The sequence below is a fragment of the Hirsutella rhossiliensis genome (assembly GCF_020360975.1).
Source record: "Hirsutella rhossiliensis strain HR02 chromosome Unknown scaffold00008, whole genome shotgun sequence".
NCBI classification, from domain to species: Eukaryota; Fungi; Ascomycota; class Sordariomycetes; order Hypocreales; family Ophiocordycipitaceae; genus Hirsutella; species Hirsutella rhossiliensis.
In genome coordinates this window covers 1,216,735-1,240,190 of record NW_025408674.1, presented here as the reverse complement: position 1 = coordinate 1,240,190, position 23,456 = coordinate 1,216,735, and the positions used below count along the sequence as shown (strand labels likewise).

Genomic DNA, 23,456 nt, shown 5'->3' with positions numbered 1-23,456 from the left:
GCCGTGACCTTCCCGCGTCGACCATGGTCTCTTCAACCAGCCTTGGTCCCCAACGCCAAATGGGAACAGGGTCGGGAACGTCCTGGCAAAGAAGGACGCCTCAAAGGAATCGGTAAACTCACCCCCCCGCGAAACCCGGATGTATGGCTCACAACCACCGTCGCCACGCCCCCGAACCCCCCCGGCTAGGGACCCGACCCACGCTCTCGGGCCCGCACGGCCGTCGTCGGCACCTTCACCAACAGCGTCACAGGCAAACTGCAGCTTCTCCACGTCCGCGACGTCTGGCGGTCCGTCGAGCGCGAACATGCCAGAAGACGTCACCTCGTTGATCGCTGGAACGTTCTGGTCGGGGCAGGCGTCACTTCCATCGCGAACCGCGCCTTCTCCGTTGGGCCCGTGACCTTCACCCTGGCCGCCGGCTTCTTGTCCTTGGTTGAGCAGGGCGAAGAGCTCCTCGATCTCCACCGGCCCTCCTCGTCCACGGCGCGTTCCGTGGGCGGCACAACGTGCGCCGTCCGCGCTTTCTCCCACCCAGACGGCTCGTTCCGCTCCATACGATCGCACACCGACGACGGTACCCCGTGTATCGAGTCTCCCAGCTCTCCATCTCCGCCGCGTCGATCTCGATCTCGGCGTAGTGGGGGTTGTTCCGCTTCAGCCAGACAAGGGCCCTCTCGACCACCCGCCGCCTCACCGACAAGAGACTCGACAGGTCACTCGGTGCCGGCTTCTCCGCGCCCTGCCACGAGATGTGGATCTCGTCCAGTGCTTGCAAAAGGGGCGGGAGCACTTTGTGGCCAGCTCCTGCACGTTGTTGGGAAACACTGTGATGTGGCCCTTGACGTGCCTCGGATACTTCACGCTCTGCCTCTGCCCGCCCGGAATGCTATATCTCGTGACAAACCCGTAACATGAGTTCAGCGAGATGAGCTTCTCTTCGACCGGCGTCAGTCCCTTGAGCTCATCGGGGAACATGTGCTCGCAGCCAAGGCGACTGTGAAGGTGGATCGCCGGCGACAGGCTCCTGCGCGCCAGGCATCGGCCACACTCGGCGCACACCGACACGGACTCGCCCTCAGGAAAGCAACTCCGGCATGAAAATGGTGAGCGGCCGCCCTTTGGTACGCAACTTGACAGCCAATGATCCCATGTAATCTCCTCAACTCTCTCTCGTACACTTGCGGTAGCACACCATGCAGGTCCGTATCGGCAACGTGCTCGCATCGTGGAACGCCTGATAGAAGTCTCGCACCGTCGACACCTTCCTCTCGAGCGGTATTGGCGTGCACCACGTCTGATCGTTAGACAATCTCTCCTTCAAGGCAAAGTCTTCCTCCAAAAAGCGCAGCACACTCGCCAGGTCTTCGGCCTGCAGCTCCCGTCTCCTATGCCTTCCGATTCCACTTCGGACCTGTTTTATCGGGCGCCCATCCCGGCTAGGAAGACGGGCTCTCTTCTCCCGCCTCCGGGACTGCCTCTGTCCGCGCAGCGAGCCGTCCGCTGCCTCTGCTGCGCCATCGTCCACACCCACCTGTGCCCTTGGCCGCCGAACCGGTCCCCGACGGAGCTTGGGCAAACCCCATGCAATCGATGCTGCAAATTGCGCCGTTCGTCTTAGGTCTTGGAAAGTCGTATCCTTGGGCTGGATAGGTCGGACCGTCGGTCCCTTTTTCGAACGAACACCCGGGACACCGCCGGTCGCCGCCTTATCTCCCTGCCCGTCACCTTCAGGACCTCTCCTGGGGCAAAACGGCCGATGAAGGGCGGACTGTTAGAGCCCACTGCCCCTGGTCTCCACGTTCTGTAGGCAACACGAACCTCGGAAGCGGACTCGGTGACTGACGTTGCGCGGAATTTCCGCTGCTGACCAAATTACGGGACTTCCGTGCTCTGCTTGACTGCAAACCGCCTCGCGGCGGTCTTCTCGGCAGTGACTTTGCGATCGCCTCTGCATGCTTTCTCCATGCGGTTTCTTCGACCGCAGACTGCTTAGGCTGAATCAGCCGGAACGTTAATGCTTCATTCGCCACTGATCTGTATCTCCCGAACCGCCCCAACCTTGTCTCCCGTGCTCCGTGCCCTTCTCGGAGTTGCCCTGTATCATCTCCGCACCCCGAAACAGGCACTCCCCCGTTCCTACCCTCTTCTCCATCCTCGACTGACAACGAACAGGCTCCACGGTGAGCGGCCGCCTCGCCTAGCTTCCCTGCAGGACTGTCCGCCATGCTACTGCCTCCTCGACGTCGACTAGCGTGGATTGGCAACAAGCTAGAAAGTTTTGGCTCCGGAGCACTTCCACTTGGATAATCTCGCTTCTTGGCGTACACTATTTCTTTCCGAGTGGGAAGCTTCCTAACGATCACTACTCTCATGGCCGTGGCGTTTCTTCCCTTATAATGCTTGCCTATGGTACCGAAGCGATGCAATACTACTACCCTTTGTAATCCCCATTTACCCTCCCTATGTGCGTCCACCGTCCCGGCCCTCGGCTGGTCTCCACGTGCGACCTGCTACCCCAGCTTTGCCAAAGGCGGCCCTTCCATCGCCGTGCTCTCTTTGCGCACTCCAGCGAATCCTGGCTACTGCCGACCTCCGGCACATGGGGTGGCCGCGCCAACCGCCCGCCGCACACTTCCAACCATACTCTCCGGCCCTTCCAACGCCGTCCCACCCACCTTGCGCATCAGTTGCTCCATCAATATCTGCCACTCCACCTCGTCGAGCAACAGCCAAAAGGCTGCCGGCGATAACATGTCCACGGTGTCCTCGTGCAACCGGACTACCCGGCTAGGTTTGCTCCTCGCCACCACCAACGTCGCATCAACGGCCTTCATGCTAAAGCGACAGCCAGGATCCCCTGCCTGTCCTCTTGTAGTCGCTAGCCACCGGAGTCTCGACTTGCAAACCCTCTTGAGAGTTCTCGTGACCAACTCGCATCCTCCTCCTCAGGTCGTCCCCTATATCCGACTTCACCGTGTCCCAATAGTGGACTCGACACGGTCGGCACCCGCCTCGCTCAGCCGCACGCAATGCCCATCCAACTACCGACGACCGTCAAAAGGGACCCTGCAATACTACCATAACCTCTTTCTTTCCTTCACTCATTCGTTATTGTCGCCTTTGCTATCTACTCCATGCAACGATGACACCGAAGGGTACTGCTGGACTTTCTTTCTCCGCAGACTTACCCACACTAACCTTACTGTTCGCCGACCTCCAACTTCTCGCGACATAGCCATCACCCCTACTCAACTTCCAACCCCCGGCTCCCTACTTCACTCACGACCATAGAACCAGATGGTCGAGACTGTTCAAGAACCTCGCCAGCTCATTCCCGCATACCCCCGCTTCTGATCTATCACCTAGGTAGCATTCTCTGACTCTTAAGTCTCCCGACCCTAGCCGCGAGCCCTCTTTCGAGCAGCAAGAAAACCTGCTTTATAGGATGCCCACCTCCACTCTGCGTAACCCCTCATTTACACTTCCACGGTGACTACATCTGCCATGTTCTCACGATGTCGGCCTCCCAGCTCAACGTCGATACCTCGTCCTCCCGCGGCAACCTCTTGACAGCCAAAAATGCTGGCGCCGACATGTCCATGATGGCCTTTGTCCAGCCCGGCTGCCCGGCTAGGTTCGCCTACCAGAATGAGCATCGTGTCAAAGGGCTCAACGCAGAAACCCTAGCGAGGGTCTTCCTTCCCACGCCCTCATGGCTGTCGACTCCGGAGTATGCAGCAATCCGGTCAGATACTGGCAATCCATCGACCTGCATCTTCTTCAGCCTTAATATTTCCATATACAACCAACAGATAATCTCCTCGGAATGGACCGAGCAATGGTTCTTCATGGTCGGCCGTGTTCATCCCTTTGCCCTGACGTGGAAATCGAGCGACGTGATGGCTTGAGTCGGACGATGATAACATCACAGAATACACCGTCCCCGCGCTTATAGTCCGCGATCACAGCTACCAACCGTGAGTCTATGCTCCAAATCTCTGTCGCCACTGCCCTCCTGACGATATCCATAGAATTGTCACTCGCACCTCAGCTCGGTGGATACTTTCCCAACGATACAACCCATTGTCTCCTTCACGGGACCTGTCATCGGCTCCGGCCGCGACCTCCTGCATGGAAACTCGGCTGCGGCCCTTGACGACACCCAGCTGAGCTGCTGCGGCTTTGTCCAGCTCTCCACCTTTATTTGTCCTGGGATTCCCGGCAAACCCCTTCAAGGGCTTTCACCCTTCCAAGTTTTCGTCATCTTCCCCATTCACGCTAATCCTTGGACCTCCTATGCAAGAATATGACCGAGAGGCGCGACAGCCAGTTCCAGTCGAACGCTCTCTTCACCTGTACGGGCAAAATCGCCGGCTTACTGGATCACCAGATCATGAAACATGCCCCGGCTTTCGACCAAGACTATATCTTCATCGTCGTCCCCGACACGTGGACTTTCCACGACAAGGCCATGTCCGGCCAGGCTTCTGCAACACAACTACTGCCGACGACACCCAAGAGCGCGGTCGGCAATCCCTCGGACTATAGCGTTGCGTTGGCCAGGTTTACCTCTACGAAGAAACCCAAGGCCGCCCAAAGCCCCGCCTCCCCCACGCCGCATGCTTCTGGCCCAGTCGATCCCCTTATGCTGGCATCAAGTCGGTCATTGCCCGATCCCTACCAAACCCCAACCAAGAGACCGCGACTTTCTCCCGAAACTTCCACCATAATCACCGACTGTGACGGTCAAGACTCCCCCAAATCCGATACCTCCTCCTTTCTGTCCCCGGAAGACCCCGCAGAGTCAGAGACGGACACCGAACAGGTCAATCACCAAGACACATCCGCCTCTGGCTCTATCAGACCTCCCGCGTCGATATCTTCCCGACCACTGCGCGCCCGACGTCCGCCCAAGAATATTCTCTGAACTTTAAAGCATCAAACGAAACAATACAACATGACAACATGTCTCATCATCCTCAAAATCAACTGCCAAAGGCTCGAATAGCACATTCTCTTCTCTTCTTGTTCTCCTTTTCATGAAGACGATCAAGTCAAAACTTCCCAATATACTCCTTATTCTGTTTATACCTACGACTTATACCGGTAGCACATGTAAATTTTCCGAGCCTTCCACTCGCCCAGACATGCATTACCCACTCACATCTCTCTTCAACCCTGCCGTCTCTCCACGCCCTTTGAGTTTGCGCCTTTTTAAACCAAATTTTCCTCCAGCGGCCTAGCCTGCCTTCCCGACGCTCTGTCTCGGTTTCACTCACGATAATGCTCTACGTCTCTCGCCGTGTCTCGTATCTCGACCTCACTCTTCTTCCTGTCTCCTATCTACTGTCGCCAACTCTCTCTCTCTCTTCTGTAGCCAACTCTTCTCCGGTTCTCTTGTCGCCAAATTTCGTTCCGAAAGGCTTCTTTGCGCGAGCCGCGGCTGGCGAGCCTTCCTCTCGTGGTGCTGACAGGGATTCGTTAAGTTTTTCGGCTTCTGATTGGTTGAGGTTTTGTAAAACGTAACTCAACTGGATGATGACTCCCGAAAAAATGGGTCCAATCTTCGTAGCCGCCCCTGAGCATGGCGATCACACCGCGTCTTTCTGTTGTTTCTTTCGTTTACAATGAGTCCCGTACCTACTCATCGAGGGGCCCAAGATGGGGTAGTTTCCATCGTGTGCATTCGCTGTCGCGAAGAGAAACTCGCGGAAGACTTCCTCGGCAGACGGAAGTCGGTTGGGCACACAGGAGCTGCCTGAGCTGCCGCAATCAGCGCGCCTCTCATGTTGGCTTTTATCCCTAACTCCGTGAGGTGTTCAATGCTGATCAATTGAAGTACTCCAGGTCCAGAGGCGCGACCCAGACCTTGAGGGACGTCGCAATCCGTCCTCCTCGCCTCAGAGACCCGCATCAAAGAGAACCGACCCAGTCGTCGGATTATCGCCTGCGCAGAACAGATCTGGAACCCGGCCTGCGTCATCAGAGACGTTACTGGGGCGTCATACGGCGAGGTCTTTCGAAGAGTCGATTGACCAGCCGCGGGTAGTGCTGGGGACGCCAATTCCACCAAGCCAAGGAAGTGCCCGCTCCTTTCGGACTCTTGCGCCAACACCCTTGATGCAGTCGACGACTGAGCAGGCCGCGCCACACTCAGGCTTGTCTGCTATGAGAAGCAGCACAAGTGGTATAGATTACTCTTATGTGGCTGCTAGATTCCATAAGGGGGGGAAGAACTCTCAAGATGATCCCTCGAAAGCCAGGGCAAGGACCAAGGTAGCCGCGATCCAGCGCGACCACCGGTCACGACGTCGCGCAGGGGAGGTTGTGTCACTGACGCCAACGATATCTCAGCTGGGCGTCTTACAAGGCTCGGAGTTGGCTGGAGAATGTATTTATCCTCGTGCTGTGGTTCGCAATAGCTTCTACGGGCTGACCATGGAACATAGATGCGAGCCCAGATCGACTACGGACGGGTGGGTTTCAAGGTGGGGGTATGATACCTAAGGAAGGAGACGACAGGGGCCAGTTCTCAGGGTCTGATATTGACGCTGAGGATTATGTCAACGTCCTGCTTTCACCCGCTCGACCACGCAGGTATCTCGAGCGATTGGGGATCGAGCCGGACTCTGAACCTGGTGAGGAAGACGAGGACGGTGACAGGAACAATGATTCTGTGGATAGAAGCCCACTTCGCCGTCGGCCGCCGCAGCCGTCCGCACGGCCAAGGCGTGGTCGCCGAGGTCCCGCCCCAGGTACAGGAGGGCGGCCAAGAAGGTCTCGGAGAGAAACACGATCGTCGAGACCGCCACGACGTCTTCGGAGTCCAGTGATAATTCCACCGGAAGAATTGGCGGTCTTCCATGCGCAAGATCCGGTGTGGAATGGCGACCTCGACGCTTGTGCCTTGACCGACCGCGATAAGGCCACCCTGCGCGAGTTCTGGACTAAGCTTGACAATGACCAGATGGAATACTGCAGCCGATGCCGCGAGTGTTGGTTTCAGATGGAAATAGATTATGACGGCATTTGCTCGCGTTGCTATCGAAAGGATGAGAAGCGTGGCCCCGACGAACCTTATTTCTTCTCTGCCGAAAATCAACTCGACTTTGGCCCTGTGCCGGCCCGATTGCCTGAGCTTACGCCTACTGAAGAGTCGTTGATCGCTCGCGTGCACGTCCACGTCAATATCATGCTGGTGCGGGGACAGCAGTACAAGTATCGGGGGCACGTCGTTCACTTTCTCCGCGAGGTTGGCTTGGTGTACAACCAGCTCCCGCTTCTGCCGCGGGAGTTGAACACGGTGTTGCTGCGTCCTGCCAACACGTCGTCACACGCCAATCTCAGTCGGCAATTCACCCGCCAGTTCCGTGTGCGCCGCCAGGCGGTTATGATATGGCTTGACTACCTCCGCCATCATCATCCTGGCTATCGATGCATCGTCATCGACGAAGAGCGACTGAGCCAACTGCCCGAGGACGGCAATGCGGTGGATGCCATCCCCCAAAGTCAGGTGGAGGCTGCCGATGTGGGACCGGAGGAAGATCAGGAGGCAGAGCCTGAGCTAGAGGACGCGGCTGCGGTGCCTGACCTGTTGGCCAAGGACACGGAGCTCGATGCTCTGCGGTCTGTTCTCGCGGGCGAACCAGAAGCGAACGCAAGGCTTCCTCTCGCCACAGGCTCCCAGGGCGGGGCAGCACGGGCTGCGGCTGCCGAATATACGGCACACGCCGATCAATGAGTTCAATCGCTCTCATGCCCTGCTCTCCTTGGCATTCCCCTGCCTCTTTCCAGACGGCAGAGCCGACTTTGTGGAACCTCGCTTGCGGTCAATTGAGTACAAGGATTACATCGAGCACGCGATGCGGTGGCACGACGGCCGTTTTGCACGGCACCCGACCTTCCGTTTTGTCGCGTTCAACACTCTGATGCGGTCCCAAGCACGCGCGCGGTCGAGATTCTTCGTGAAGCAACATGACGGCACCCGCGAACAACTCACGCGAGAGCAGCTTATTCAGGCACTTGAACACAGCGAAGATCCCGAGGCGCAGGCGCTGATCAACTCGATCACAAGGCATGCGGTGTCGATTCGCGGTACGCGCCCCTCTTTTGGAACAGAAAGAGGCAGGACCTCGAGGCGTATGCATACAGCCTGGGCTGTCCTGGCGCATTTATCACATTCAGCCCAGCCGATTTGCACTGGCGGAGCCTCTACCAGCACATGCCCCGATATGGAGAATGGCTGCGCGTTTCCGAGCCGGAGAGGATGGCATTGTCGCGGTACTTATTGCGACAGAACCCTCACATTGCTGCTTTCCACTTCTACCGCCGATACTGCTTCTTTCGAGATATCGTGTTGCGGAAGAAGTTCAACGTCACGGATTACTGGGATCGGTACGAATGGCAAGGGCGTGGTAGTCCGCACAACCACGGTCTGTACTGGATGAAGGAGGGCCCCGCCGCCGACATGGAGGACGAAGCCGCTCGAGACCTGTTTGCACGCACGTGGGGCTTCCACATCACGGCCGTGAACCCGGAGCCCCGTAGGACTGTGCCTCGGGGGGGGAGGGTAACCCGCTGAGCGTAGATCCGCTGGGCGTGGAGATGACATTCCTGCGGCTCTCGCAAATTGTCAACCGTTGCCAGCGCCACAGATGCAATACCACGTACTGCTTGCGTGTCAGAAAAGGAAGCGGCGACCTGGCGAGGGACATGGAAGGAGCTGCTGCCGATATTGAGGCGGCCAACGCAGCCAATCCGGAAAGGAGTGTCGTTTGACTTCCCCGTGCCTTGCGAGAGCTGGCCGCGGTCATCAGGAAGGAAGGCAAGTCGTACTACATCTTCGAGGCGGCCCGCAACGACAGCCTTATGAATCATTTCAACCCTGCCATCATTCTGGGATGGCTGGCCAACATTGACATATCTCCATGCACCAGCTTGCAAGCAGTCATTACGTACGCTGCCAAGTATTGCAGCAAATCGGAGAAGAAGACAGAGCCTTACTGCAGGCTGGCGGATCAGGTTTTGCCGCATACAGCACACCACCAACCCTGTTGTCTTTCTCCTCTCGCCTTATGAATAAGTTGATTGCCGAGAGAGATTATTCAGCGCAGGAAATTTCCCACTTGCTGCTCAACATCCTCTGCAGGAAGGGACTCGGATGGTTGTGTACGTCGACTGCCGCCCGTCAGAGCAGCATGCACGGTCCTACCGCGTCGATGATGATGTCAGAGAGGCTGTCGGCAGCTACCGGAAATATCTGCAGAGAAATGACCAGCATGAGAGTATTACTTATCTCGAGTACCTGCAGCTGTACAATCTCAAGACATGGAGGAGACTCGGTGCGAACGCGAAGAAGAGGGTTCTGTCCTACTTTCCTCGGTACAGGCCAGTGGAAACCTCAACCCAGTTTCATGACTTCTGCCGTGTCAAGTTGATGATGGCCCATCCGCACCGCGCTCCGGAGGAGTTGCTTGCTGTGGACGGGCAGCTGTGTGAGTCCTTTGTTGCGGCGTACCAGTGCTGTCGGCGGCGACACCATTTCCATGAGGACGACCATTACGGGGAGGTGGGGACAAACGAGCTCCAGGCGGAGGACGATGAGTTTGTGCAGGAGGTGCATGACGAGCCCATCGCAGAGGAGGACTGGCATGAGCTCGCCCACATGCTGCCAGACCGGCCGCTGGAGGAAGAAGACATCGACGTACTTGGCCGGCGAAATATCGACGTGAATTATGACTGGACTCCACGTCGGACGATACACCAACGACGACATTCTCAGCGGCAACTACTGGGAGCAACGCAAGGCGGAAAGCTCCTTTCACCTTGATGTGGAGCATCAGCCCTTGGAAGCACGCGATGCCCTGAATCCAGAGCAGCGCATAGTGTATGACACGGTGATGGGTCACTTTCTCGCCCAGGACCGTTCCCAGTTGCTACTCCATGTGGATGGTGGCGGTGGCACAGGCAAGTCATATCTCATCAACCTGCTCTCGGCGCACCTCCAGGCTGCGACACGTGGAGAGGGACACCTGTCTGGCGTGCCGCACCGACAGGCGTCGCAGGGAATCAGATATCAGGCACTACTTTGCACTCGCTGCTTCACCTCCCGATCAACAAGGACTTCAGGCCGCTCTCCGCCATCGACAAAGCCCAGCTCCAGAAGAAACTGAAGGATATTCAGTACCTAATCATCGACGAGAAAAGCATGCTGGGACTGCGTATGCTATCCTGGATTGACGACCGTCTCCGCGAGGCATTTCCGCATAGGAACGAGGAGTTCTTTGGCGGACTCAATGTCCTTTTGGTGGGCGACTTCTTCCAGCTTCCTCCTGTTCTACAGAAACCGCTATACTACGACAAAGAGGTGCAGGAGTAGAGATCAGGGAAGGAACGCGTATATGCGCTTCGATAAGACTGTCTTCCTGAGCGTTGTTCAGCGGCAGTGCGGCGATGACCAGGCGGCCTTTCGCAAGGCTCTCGGGGAACTGCGGCTGCTCCAACTATCCTACGGGTCCTGGAAACTTCTCTCTGGCCGCGTGCAGGCAAAGCTAGACGATCAAGAGGTCGCCAGGTTCGCCGACGCCTTACGGGTATACGCCACGAAAGACCGGGTGAACGAATATAACCATTACCACCTTGACCGCCTCAACCGACCAGTCATCCAGGTCATCGCTACAAACGTTGGCCCCGGCGCGACAGCTGCTCCGGACGACAAGGCGGGCAACCTTGCGAAGCAGATTCCCGTATGCATTGGCGCCCGTCTGATGCTGACGTCCAACCTTTGGCAGCCAGTTGGCCTCTGCAACGGCGCACGCGGTACGGTATACGATATCGCCTGGGCGCCTGGAGCTGACCCCATGCAAGACCCTCCCTGCGTGATCATGATGGAGTTTGACAAGTACACGGGGCCGGTATTCCTGACCACCGCAGATGGCAAGAAGATTGTCCCCATTCTGCCAGTAGACAGGGACTTCCTCGTCGGAGCCACACTCTGCACTCGTACGCAGTTTCCCCTGATCGTGTGTTACGCCATTACAGTTCACAAGTCGCAGAGCATCACCGAAGACACGATCGTGACGGATCTGTCCTGCCGTGACTTTCAGACCGGATTGAGCTACGTGGCCGTCTCGCGTGTGAAAACGCTGCAGGGTCTGATGCTGGATGCCCCGTTTGACCGCAACCACCTGACTTATGCGTCGCCACCGGAAGGAATTAAGATGAAAATGAGGGGATCAGCAACTTCGCAAACGACAGGTTCTCACCCAGAATCCGTACAAGACAGGCCACGGGCATACGTAACTCCACTTGATGCTACTCGCGACAAGAACGACACTTTCCAAGGCACAGATTGTATGATTGTAGATACTGTATTGATTGTTCGGTGACTGCTCGACTGGTAGCCAGACTCGCAGCCTTCGGCTGATTGTACGCCTTGCACCACAACCCTAAAGACTAAAGTGCAAGGCGTAGCGCAGTATTTTATTTCTTTACTCTGGGGTAGGTGTGGCTCTTGATTGCCATCATGGCAGAGCCTGAAGTGGCGCCTCCGGCCGACGTGGGGGCGGGGCTGGATCCAACTAGCCCGTCGCCATTGACGCGTCCGACGCGAGTGATGACGCCCAGCGCACGAGTGCAGGATACGTTACGATCGCTGGAAAATGCGACCGCGAGAGCTCCCAAGCGTGTCTCGACCCGAACGACGCGAGTCATATCGGTGGGCAACGAAAGCGAAAGAGGCGACGAGGTGAAGTCACGCAGCAATGTGGAGACCGCCAAATCGATGATGCAAAGGGTTCTAGAGATGCTGGCGAAGATGGGAAGCGAGATGGTGGAGCTGAAACATCGAGTATCCGAGCAAAGCGACACGATCAGGAAGCTGAGCGCCACGGTGTACAAGCAAAGCACCACCATCCAGGGACAGGAAGATCTGATCCGAGGCTTGGAAGCCCAGGTCCAGGAATCCAAGGAAGAGTTTCGACGTAAGAGTGAAGAACACGACAAGCAAATGAAACAGGAACACCGGGATCTTAAGAGAGAATTGGTCGGAGTGAAAGAGCAACTAGATCAGCTGATGCAAAAGCTGGATGTATCGGGCGAGGTGGCTTTGTCAAGCGGCCTCGAGCAACGTTTGCGGACGTCGCGCGCGCCCTGCCAAACAGCCCGCCCTCCAGTACACGCAGCATACCTGGTCCAACCAAACAGCAGACAGCCAACGATTCTGTCCATTGTACCATTGACACGTCTCGTGTAAGTGAGCCGAACAGGAACAAAGCGCAAATCGGGCAGATACGACAGGCCATCGAGGTTGAGATGAGAGCGAAGAACGGACATGAGACCTGGAGGTGCGCAGCAGTTGTGAGAGAATCCCGGAACGCCGACCGAATCAAGATAGTCTGCAGAGATGAAGCCGAGCTTCAGCTGGTCAAAGAGGCGGCGCAGAAGACAGCCGTAGAGGGAGCGCGAATCATGAGAGACCAGCTGTATCCGGTCCGGGTCGACAACGCCAACCGGACAGCAATCCTCGACACGGAGGGCAATATCCTGCCCGGAGCGATCGAAGCCTTGAGTGCCGAAAACAGAGTGACCATTGGCAAGATTTCCTGGCTGAGCAAACGAGAGTCTGGTAAAGCCTACGGATCCATGGTAGTATATGTCACCAAGAAAAGCGATGCAGAAAGGCTTCTGGACGGTGACTACTTTGACCTAGCGGAGAGTCGGCCACCACTTATAAGTTCGAGCCAAGAACGGGACCGATCCAATGCTTCAATTGCCAGGAGATCGGTCACAAAGCATATTCATGCAAGAAGCAGCGGACATGCGGCAAGTGCGCAAACGCTGGGCATCACCACCGAGTGCACAGCGATTGAGCCAAAATGCGTCCCGTGCGGCGGACCGCATGAGTCGTTTAGCTGGAAGTGCAGGATGAGGAACCCGAGCAGCGATGCTTGAGTCCCTCCGCATCCTACAGCTGAATGCACACAAGAGTGATATGGTGCAGCAGAGTCTGATGAACGACGAAGACCTGAAGGATTTTGCCGCACTGGCTATATCTGAGCCACATGCGCGCAATATCGACGGAAAGGTGGTGACGAGTCCTATGGGACACCATAACTGGACAAAGATGATTCCGACGTGTGTTCGTGACGCCCTATGGCCGATCCGCAGCATGCTCTGGATCCGAAGTGACCTTGAGGCGGAGCAAGTGCCTGTGCCGTCGGCCGATCTCACAGCAGCGGTACTCCGACTTGAGGGAAGGGAGGTGATGGTGGTGTCAGTGTATGTGCAAGGAAAGAACGACGAGGCGCTGACGAACGCGATGGAACTATTGCGCGACGTGATCGATCGCTTCCGCAATGGGACAGGAGACGCACCGATGTGGTTTTGGCGGGGGACTTCAACCGCCATGACCTCCTCTGGGGCGGAGATGAAGTGTCAGCGAGCAGACAAGGGGAGGGCGAACCCATCATTGACCTGATGGACGACTTTGGTCTTAGCAGCCTTCTCGCGAGAGGGACGAAAACGTGGCAGAGGTCGGACGAGGAGAGCACCATCGACTTGGTGTTGGCATCGGCGGAACTGGCGGACGAGTTGACATCCTGCGTGATTCATCCAACAGAGCACGGATCAGACCATAGAGCGATCCAGACGACATTCGACATTCGAGTGCCGGAGCGTACCTTTCCGCAGCGCCTGATGCTCAAGAACGCGCCGTGGATCGCCATCGCAACCAGGGTCGAGGACGAGCTTCGGCCTCTTCCGTGGACTGTGGGGGTGCAGACGCAGGCGGATCAGCTCATGCGGGTGGTCACCAAGGCGCTTCGAGATCTGACCCCTCGAGCCCAGCCGCCGCCATACGCGAAGCGATGGTGGACAAAGGACCTGACGCGACTCCGTCGGACGTACACGTATTGGCGCAATCAAGCAAGGGCGCAGCGAAGAGCCGGTCAATCGCGGCCGGATCTGGAGCAGCGCGCCAAGGAGGCTGCGAAGGAGTACCACGACAATTTGCGGAGACAAAAGAAGGCCCATTGGGATGACTTCGTCATCGAAGGAGCAACATCTGGAGGGCTGCCAAGTATCTGAAGCCTGGTACGGAGATGACGGATGACAAGGTGCCCCGCTGAAGAGAGCCGACGGTTCGATCACCGAAAGCAAGGGCGAGCAAGCCGAGGAACTCCTGAGCACCTTCTTTCCGCCTCTGCCAACGAGGATCGAGCCGGAGGGTGAACGTCCGCAGAGAGAAGAAATAGCCATGCCAGACCTCACCTTGCAAGAGATTGAGGAGAAGGTGATGGCGGCGAAGCCCTGGAAAGCGCCTGGTGAGGATGGCCTTCCTGCGATCGTGTGGAAGAAGCTCTGGCACGTGGTCAAGCACCGGGTGTGGACGCTCTTCAGCTCATCGCTCCGAGAGGGCGTGGTGCCTCATCAATGGCGAACGGCCAAGATCATTCCTCTGAGGAAACCAGATAAAGGAGACTACACCTGGCCAAGGCGTGGCGACCGATTTCTCTCCTGTCGACGCTTGGCAAGATTCTGGAGGCAGTCGTCGCGGAACGTATCAGCTATGCAGTCGAGGCTCAAGGGCTTTTGCCCGCGAACCACTTTGGTGCACGGAAGCGCAGGTCCGCAGATCAAGCACTCGTGCTTCTGCAGGAGCGGATCTACAAGGCCTGGAGAACGGGCAGAGTGCTCAGCCTCATCAGCTTTGACGTCAAAGGCGCATACAACGGAGTGTGCAAAGAGCGAATGCTCGAAAGGATGAAAGCCCGAGGCATCCCGAGTCGACTGGTCAATTGGATAGACGCATTCTGCTCGGGACGGACCGCGTCGGTGGTTGTCAACGGGCACACATCCGAGCAACAAACCCTGCCGCAGGCCGGCCTACCCCAGGGATCTCCTCTGTCGCCAGTGGCTTTTCTTTTCTTCAACGCAGACCTGGTACAAAGACGGATCAGTACTAACGGTGGCTCCATCGCCTTCGTGGACGATTACTCTGCCTGGGTCACGGGGCCAACGGCAGAGTCAAACAGAGATGGTATCCAGTCGATTATCGATGATGCGCTTGATTGGGAGAAGCGCAGCGGCGCCACATTTGAAGCAGAGAAGACATCCTTCATCCACTTCACACGCATCGCGGAGCGTGACAGCGACCTGCCTCTCATCATCAAAGGAAACGATGTCAAGCCGAAGAGCAACGTGAAGCTGTTGGGAGTCATCATGGACAAAGCGCTTCGCTTCAGGAACACATCGCCAGAGCGGCCGCCAAGGGCTGGCCGCGGCCATGTGTTTGAAACGACTGAAGATGGCTTCGCCACGGATGGCGAGGCAACTGTTCGTCGCGACGGTGGCGCCAGCCATGGACTATGCCTCAAACGTGTGGTCGCACGCGTGCGGGGTGAAAGAAGCGGCGTGGATTGGCAGGGCCCAGCGAATCGGAGCCCAGGCTGTCACGGGAGGCTTCCGCACGGTGGCAACGGCAGTGGCCGAGGCCGAGGCCGGCGTGCAATCGTTCCGAGAACGGCATGCTCAAGCGGCAGCGAAATTCTGGATAAGGATGAGGACGCTCCCGAAGACGCATCCTCTGACATCGTTGAGACTCAAACTGAACAGGAGGTATGCGTCGCCAATGCAGAAGCTCGCCTCGGCGATGGGAAGAATAGATACCAAGCGCCTGGAAGTCATCCACGAGTTCGCACTGGCGCCGTGGGACGAACGAGTGCAGGCAACGTACGAGGCAGACCGAGTGGAGGTGCTGAAGTCGGATGACCCGGAGGACATCACTATTGCGACGTCCAGCTCGCAAAGGAAGGGCAAGGTCGGGTTGGGAGGCGTCGTTCGGGATGCTTCCCGCGACAGCGCAGACGAAGTGCTGGCCAGCTACTCCGTCACTCTCGGCTCCAGTGATGAGCAGAATGCCTACACAGCAGGACTCGAGGCAATCGCCACGGCCCTGAGGTGTGTACCTCTCGGTCTTCATGACCGAGATCTCACGGTTGTGACGAGCAACCGCTCTGTCCTGCAAGTCATCGGGCGGCCACGGCAACAGTCTGGTCAGTGCACGATACGGGCGATATACGGATCTGTTGAGTATCTGGCGAAGAGAGGCTGCAGAGTCAGACTTCGTTGGGTGCCTGCAAAGAATGAGGAGTTCACTCTAGGCCACTGGCCAAAATGCAAGCGAAAAGAGCGACGCGAGACGAGTGCATCGCCGAACCAGCAACGTTTCAAGCAAGATCAACGACGTTACGACTGCTGCTCAACGAACACGCTCGCGTTCGTCAGATCCCGGAAGGGTTGGAAAGCACTCAAAGCGCATCGATAAGGCATTGCCGGGTGTGACGGCCTAGCACCGTCACACCCCTTGCATACATGACCCACATGTTGTTGGGCCAACGGCCCACACGTACGGAAGGCATATTTAGGGAGAGGACACCCAGTTGTATTGTTCGGTTCTCCTTTCTCTTCTTCAGAGCAGAATCTTCGTAATAGAGTCCACAGCCTTCTGGCTCAGTCCGTGACCGTCACACCGGGCAAGCACACCCGCAAGTTGTACGACGAGCTAACAAGAAAGGAATCCGAAGTGTTGATACAACTTCGAACTGGCAAATCGCGGCTGAATAGCTACCTCTGCAAAATCGGGGCGGTGGAATCGGATGAGTGCACTTGTGGGCAGTCTGCAGAAACAGTGGAGCATTTCCTCTTTCGATGCAGAAGATGGACGGTACAACGAGAGACCATGCTGCGATATGCGCGCGGAAAGGGGAGACTTGTCTTTCTTCCTAGGAGGCAAGGCAGAGTCAGACGACGACAAGTGGCAACCTGATATTGGGGCTGTGCGTGCGACGATACAGTTCGCATTGGCGACAAAACGCTTCAGTATGGACCGTTAACGGGCCATGTACTGATCAAGAACAACCATACTAACACAACAGCCTTCAACTTGGCAGACCGCGCTTCAGTCGCTGAAGGTAGGACGCTGAACACTTGGAGAAACTGACCTTCAAGCAGGCCTGTCATGTCACAGCGAACGAGGCTGGAAACAGATGGAAAGAAGCGTTGGGCTTTGGGTGAGAAGAAACCATGTATAGTAGGTACGTAGCTTAGCGTAGTGGCTCTATGGGAACCCCGGGCGCAATACAACCAAAAAAAAATGTGTTTTGAGACAGTCTGGCCTACAGTCGCCCGTAGTTCGGATCCGCTTTGTGCGAAAATCCTCTCCGTATCCACCTCGAGTGCAGACCACCCATTTGACGCGTGGCATGGTCGAAGCAAGCGCAAGTAACATGAGCAAACGTGCCTTGTTAAATAAACCATTCAACTTATACCAGTCCAAGAATCACGCTTCCCAACCCTGGCAGCAACATCCGCAAGGGAAGAAGCATAAGGCGGCAAATCAGCCACACATAACTGTGTTTCCATAACTGCCAAATCCAAACCAGCCCCACTACTGCGATAAGGGCACGACCGGCCATGAGGTAGACTATAGGGACGGATATTGAAAGATTTGCCAAATAATGTCCCACCTTCCATATACTCTTCCTGTTGAAGAGGAAGGCTGTTCGAGATAGCAACGTTGGCAAGTCTAGGAGTAAAAGCCACATGATAATCCTTGAGACGGTGGCATAGCTGGATGAGCCAACTGTCGTTTCCTCGAACATGACCCCGTCAAAGCGAGACACCAAAGGCTCGTGGCCAATGCTAACTGGGGTATCTCCTTGTTTTAGTGTCTCGATGGACTTTTTAGAGGAAGTGCGTTCGGGCATCTTGGTTGAGAGGCTTCAAACTTCTTGGAAAGAATTAGGAACGGATGGATTTAAATATGCTGGGCACGTCGGCTGTACAAAAAGCATAATTCAGCGTGGCCAGAGATGGAGTGCGGGCGATTTCTGCTCCTCTGGAAAGGGTTAAAAGAAGCCAAGGGACTCTTCAAAACCGGCTTGATCATCGAACACCAGTACGTATGTGCAACATGACCGTACAATGCAAACCATCAGCAGTCGAACAGTCGAGCTCCACACGCAAGCGCAGGCGACGTCAGGCCCAGAGCAAATGCCGCGAAGCACTCGCGACACATATCTGTGCGTCTGCAGTGTCCGGTGATTTCATCCATACTTACAAGGACAAATCAGGGAACAACACAGGCCTTAATATTCCCCCGGGTAAGGTCCGACTAGTGCCTTCTAAAAACGATTCTTATTCTTGGACGTTTCATTCTGAGATAGCGTTTCTCTTTGCGAAGAATCTCAGTCGACACTCTATATCCGCTTGTCGTCAAATTGAAGAATTAGTTGGGCACAGATTCGAGGCTGTGCTTAGAACGCCATACATATCAGAGTTAGCGCCTCTGAATCCTTCTGATGATTCCTTACAGAGAGGAACAGAAGACGCTACGGTGTGCATGACGACATTTAAAGGGTCCCTGTTACTCAAGGATGACATACAAGCGGCTGCACCACTCGATGTGGACACTGAATTGGTCCGACTCAGAGATGAAGTGAGCGTTCTTGGCAATGAGCTTGCCGCTGTTTCCGGTCGCAATAAACAGCTAGAGGATCTTTTAGAGGACTCGTCTCGCAGGATTAGGACCGAAAAGGCCTCCCAGTTCAAGTACTCGCTTACTTTTGCTCATATTTCTCAACTCATAGAAGAGCTTCGGCAGACTAGCAGCGAAAGCTACGTGACATAATTCTTCCGATAATTAAAGAACATTGGAGACATTCTTACAAATTGCCTCGCATCCACCAATGGTGAGATAGCCAACATATTTGCCTGCTTCCCGATTTGAGACTGCCGCAATACTATAGCGTACTTCTTTCACGAAAAGAGAGCATGCAAGTGGGCATTGATTGTTTTAATAATAGGTGTGTTCTGTTGTATTCCGTTGTGTCTGTCCTCTTGCAATGCCCTCTTCTAGGCTCTCTATTTATATCCCTTGGTTCCCTATTGATATCCCCTTTTCAGTTGTATAGGCACAATATCTAGGGGGCTGGGATCCTTTCCCCAGCCCCCTCTTTGCATACTGACTTTCCCTAGTCGCTGAGGGCTCTTTCAGCTTCCCCGTATATGCAGTCTCTCTACAGCCTATGTGGCTGCCTAATGCGGTCTCCTAATAGCCTTCTGCAGCCTCAGAACTCTCTGCAGGCTGCCTTTCGATCTAGCCTGTCGGGGCCCTTAGCTGTATATCCCTTATTGTGGGAATTGTAGTAATCCATTGTACCCATCTAGATAGGTCACGTGCGCTCTCACGTGTGCAGTTGAGGATAGCGGAGGACACATAGCTAGCTCCGTGCCCTTTGCCCCCTCTTCCCCCTTTCTAGAACAGACATCAACGATTACACATACCATTGCGATTTGCACGCAGGCCTGTGTAGAGACCTACCGACACTGATCAGTGGTCGACTTGGTCGATCACAGACAGCTAGGAAGAAGAGACAAATCGCTAACCTTCAAGATCGGCTGCAAGGCATCGGTTGAGGAAGGTTATTTGTGCTAAGTGGCTATCTCAGGCTGCCAGGCATCTGGGAGAACCTACCAAGCTATTAATCGGCTGCAAGGCATCGATTAGTAGTGCGACCACATCGCCTAGCGACTTCTATTATCGGCTGCAAGGCATCGATCAACAGTTGTTACTAGACCCGACAAAGACGTATTTCGACAGCCAGATACGACTCCATCGTCTCATTCACTTGATCAACGATGACCCCGACCGACCGAGCTACGACTCCGAACGAGAGCGCTCAGCTCGAACAATTGAGCGAACGGATGCAAGGACTAGCTATCCAGACATCCGTATTCGATAAAGTTGATGTTACCCTTTGGGGACAAGACATCAAACCTGACGAGGAAGATGAGATCGCAGTTACGACGTACGCCGCTAGGTTCATGTCCAATGCCCAATTCGAACGCCTAGAAGGAGACGACATCCTGACCACTTCCAACAACACTTCGAAGGCTGGAACCAAGACATATGGAACCGGGTACATATGGACTACAAGAGAGCCCTTAGATTACTTCTAAGGAGACGTGGCATCTATACAGGACGGAAAAATGGCCCTTTGCACCCCAATTCATCATGTTGCAAACTGTGGAGGACCGACCTGCATGGCCAGAACGAGTACATGGAGATGGATTTTGACATTGGGACGACCGCTTATAAGTTACGAGCAACAGGATCAAATGCCTAACTTCTCCCGAGAACCCCAATCGCCACCGGTAGCAACACCCGTTACAGTCTTAACGAACAACAGCCCATTAAGACCTTAACGAAGCCACCTGCCCAGGAACCCATCACTGAGGCACTACCGATAACAACATCACCTCCCACGACTTCCGCTCTGACCCAAGATGCACCTAACTTGAACTCTCGTACAGCCCATCCGACAACCCACCGCTTCAAGCACCCCGAACTCGTCCAATCCGCCCAAAACCCCCCACCTAAACCTCCGTCCGAGCATATGCATCTCGACGCATATACAAAACTTCCCCCGGATGATACCCCGAATGCCACTGTTGACGCAGATACCCAATATATGTTCATGAAGCTCTGGGATAAGGACCAGAACTACACAGGAGAGCCGTACGACCTCCTCGATGAGAAACTCGAATCTTCATGAGTATCTGCTACAACATCCAAGTGAAACCGTCACAATTTCACGCCCTTTTCCCCCGAATCCTCGCTGGAAGAGCACAAACGTTCTACATTAACAAGATCGAATGGACTACCACGTTTAGGAAGGCATACGACAGCATCAAACAACACTTTGACACGGAAGTTAACCATGTCCATTACTATACAGATTGGACCACAACCACTTTCAACTCGATTCGTGCCCAAGATGCTTCCAAATCCTCCACGAAGTCCTTCAACTACTCTTCGATAAGCTACAACTCTGTCAGAGAGCCCTTGGCCCTGACTACGCAGGAAACATTCCACTGCGTACTACGCTTATCATCGCATGCCGTGGTGTACCCGAACTTGAACACGCCCTCTTCAAACCTGCAGCAAAGATCGAGACCCTCTTTGCAGATCTACGATCTTCCGTTGAGACCCACCCAGGGTGGTTTTCCATATATGGAAAGGTGTGCAATCCATACTGGAGTATCGCCCCACATTTATTGCAAGTATTGCAATACACCTTTCCATTCTTGGTCCGTGCGCATCCCGCAACAGCTCACCTATATGGTCTCGGCAAAACGTGCCAAACACGACATGAATCAATGAAAAATCAAGGAACAGTTAACGTGAACGTAATGACAGACGACCGGTTAAGGGGATGCCAAGCAGAAATTTGCTCCTTTTGCAGGAAACAGGCGTAGAAGTTGAGCCAGGATTTTACCCAAAATCTGGGGACCCGCCACCACCCTCGGCCCCTTGCAAGATATCGTTCTTGAGCCAATGCTTTAAGCATTCTCCCTTTTCGACTTGTTTCGCGTCCAATTGGGCTCTTTCCCATGAGATTGTGCGACGCGCCCTGAGAACACCCGCTCAGGTTCATCACTCATCGCCGGCATTGATAGGATGTCTATGGCCATTTGTGATAGCTTGTGCCATCGTTTTCTCTGTTGCTCTTGAAGCCACCATGACAAGGCCGTCGTCGGCGTAATGTCGTACGGATCACATGAAATGTAATCTTCGTACTCGTCCTGGCTTGACGGTCGAGTGCAATTCTGCAGGTTCCTTGAAATGCGATCAAACGCGTCAAGGTCCTCGTCATCATCGTCATCTAGTAAATGTTGCGAGAGGGCGCCATCCACAGTGTCTCGGTATGTGAGCCAAAGGTCTTTGACCTGTTTGAACGCAGGTTTTGCCACTTCTTCTTCCAATTTGCCTGGATGTATGTTGTGCGATAGCTGGGATGAAGGATCAAGGCAGCTGCATAATAGGGCGATGTAACGGGCAAGCCGCTTTAACGGCGGCTGCGCCGCCTAGCTTCTAGAACCTTCCATTGGCTCGAAGCTATAAAATGCTATTGTGCTCTCATGTAGTAGATTCTCTTTCTTTCTTTCTTTCTTCTCTATCTTGATAGTAAACAGCATAGGGACTAGTTAGTTGTATCAACTCACTAGAGGCCTTTCACAGGCGATGCTTCTGTCTTGCTATAATATTTGTCAAAGACTTCCCACCCTCGTTTGATCCTAAAGGACAGCTCGGTGTCTGATTTGTACGAGACCTATTGCACCATCTCAGCGCTTGCACAAGGAGATCAGAGGAATGGAAGGCATGGTACCAGGGCTTCATCAAAGCATCGGATCAAGACGTCCATCGTGAAGAGCACTTTGTCCAGGGTCGCATGATCCTTGTGTTGCTAATGTCGCTCGGGCGAACGGTTGAAGGATCTTCTCAATTATTCGGAGCCGGGCCCAATCTTCCGGCAATAGAAAATCTGCAGAAAGATCTTCGAAATGATTCTTGGTGTAGGTGTCCAGAGCGCTGGCAGTTTCCTGCTGAGTGGCAACATGCAGCATTTGATACCAGCTATTCCACCTCGTACGATTGTCAAGTGGAATGCCCTCTCAGCGAGTTCCATAAACTCTCCACTGCGTCCTGATGAACTCCGGATGTTGACAACCAGGTTGTGGAGCTTACCAAGTGGTCCAAGGCGGCGAAATTCGGTGCGCTGCCTTTGAACTTTGCCAGGTCATCTGCGTCTTCGCATATTTCGCCCTCTTTCAAGTCAATAGAATTCTGGAACAGGAAAGCTTGAACTGCCAAGTTGATAACGTGGCCTAGGCATCGGAGGCGGTGAACTTCAGGATCCCATTTGACGCCCTCTTCCTTGAGATACGTGCTCACTGCCCGGCAGAGGTGTCATTCGTGCTCGAATTATCCCCAACGATGCTTCCAAGGCGTCGCAGAATACCAAAGTCCCGCAAGATGGGAAGAAGTGTAACGAATTGCTCCTCCCGGAATGGTTCGCCACAGGCCGAAGTGCAAGGAGAGCTTTCCGTCGTGCTTCTTGTGCGTGGTCAACAAAGTGGGAGCAAACTCCGAGAAGAAGGAGCCGATTGGGGGACGTCCAAATGTCAAGCGAGAGGTGAACCTTGGATTTTGCTGACTGGAGCTTCATTCGCACGATATCCTTGGCCGACTGGAAATGATTGTCGATAATTCGTGGAATAGTCGAGTGGGCGGAAGGAGATAGTCCTTCGCGACCGGGTTCAAGGTCGAAATGAAGAGGTGAAATTCGCGGGATTCGACAATTCGATAAGGAAGGTTTCGTGCGACGATCAGCAAAGCTAAGGCTTTGTTTATCTTGTCTTGGTCCAGGTAGCGTTTGAAGACCTCCGACTCAATCTCCGTTGTGCGGCCCAAGTCCCGTGCTTGCTGGTAGAGTTGCTCAACCCCTCAAAGATGGACGATTGAAGAGGAGTCAAATCTTCCACGACTCGAATATCGTGCTTTCCCTCCAGATGTTTTCGAAAGTTAGTGGTAACTGAAGTTCTGTACGGGT

At 54.9% G+C, this 23,456-nt stretch overlaps 6 protein-coding genes across 6 annotated transcripts; 5 read left to right on the top strand and 1 right to left on the bottom strand.

Annotated features, from left to right (window-relative positions):
* Positions 1 to 3,518: 3,518 nt before the first annotated feature.
* HRG_07430 (uncharacterized protein) lies at positions 3,519 to 3,911 on the top strand (the record flags this gene model as incomplete). Its single annotated transcript, XM_044865901.1, has 1 exon — positions 3,519 to 3,911. One exon carries the CDS (start codon positions 3,519 to 3,521, stop codon positions 3,909 to 3,911), a length of 393 nt encoding a protein of 130 aa, XP_044718865.1.
* Positions 3,912 to 4,309: 398 nt separating this feature from the next.
* Positions 4,310 to 4,930, top strand: HRG_07429 (uncharacterized protein; the record flags this gene model as incomplete). Its single annotated transcript, XM_044865900.1, has 1 exon — positions 4,310 to 4,930. The coding sequence occupies one exon, from the start codon at positions 4,310 to 4,312 to the stop codon at positions 4,928 to 4,930; it is 621 nt and encodes a 206-aa protein (XP_044718864.1).
* A 1,317-nt stretch (positions 4,931 to 6,247) lies between these two features.
* On the top strand, positions 6,248 to 10,381 carry HRG_07428 (PIF1-like helicase domain-containing protein; the record flags this gene model as incomplete). Its single annotated transcript, XM_044865899.1, has 14 exons — positions 6,248 to 6,279; positions 6,358 to 6,394; positions 6,453 to 6,479; positions 6,533 to 6,600; positions 6,688 to 6,758; positions 6,852 to 7,639; positions 7,683 to 8,077; positions 8,122 to 8,546; positions 8,801 to 9,024; positions 9,152 to 9,229; positions 9,314 to 9,364; positions 9,437 to 9,619; positions 9,924 to 9,960; positions 10,068 to 10,381. 14 exons carry the CDS (start codon positions 6,248 to 6,250, stop codon positions 10,379 to 10,381), a joined length of 2,730 nt encoding a protein of 909 aa, XP_044718863.1.
* A 22-nt stretch (positions 10,382 to 10,403) lies between these two features.
* On the top strand, positions 10,404 to 14,088 carry HRG_07427 (endonuclease-reverse transcriptase domain-containing protein; the record flags this gene model as incomplete). The annotated part of the gene is made up of 7 exons (XM_044865898.1): positions 10,404 to 10,616; positions 10,671 to 10,821; positions 10,870 to 11,276; positions 11,507 to 11,984; positions 12,359 to 12,628; positions 12,945 to 13,281; positions 13,368 to 14,088. 7 exons carry the CDS (start codon positions 10,404 to 10,406, stop codon positions 14,086 to 14,088), a joined length of 2,577 nt encoding a protein of 858 aa, XP_044718862.1.
* Positions 14,089 to 14,257: 169 nt separating this feature from the next.
* On the top strand, positions 14,258 to 16,092 carry HRG_07426 (reverse transcriptase (RNA-dependent DNA polymerase) domain-containing protein; the record flags this gene model as incomplete). Its single annotated transcript, XM_044865897.1, has 6 exons — positions 14,258 to 14,383; positions 14,659 to 14,959; positions 15,026 to 15,040; positions 15,107 to 15,336; positions 15,434 to 15,960; positions 16,029 to 16,092. The coding sequence occupies 6 exons, from the start codon at positions 14,258 to 14,260 to the stop codon at positions 16,090 to 16,092; spliced, it is 1,263 nt and encodes a 420-aa protein (XP_044718861.1).
* A 5,313-nt stretch (positions 16,093 to 21,405) lies between these two features.
* HRG_07425 (uncharacterized protein) lies at positions 21,406 to 23,072 on the bottom strand (the record flags this gene model as incomplete). The annotated part of the gene is made up of 4 exons (XM_044865896.1): positions 21,406 to 21,855; positions 22,592 to 22,797; positions 22,866 to 22,960; positions 23,020 to 23,072. The coding sequence occupies 4 exons, from the start codon at positions 23,070 to 23,072 to the stop codon at positions 21,406 to 21,408; spliced, it is 804 nt and encodes a 267-aa protein (XP_044718860.1).
* Positions 23,073 to 23,456: the final 384 nt, after the last annotated feature.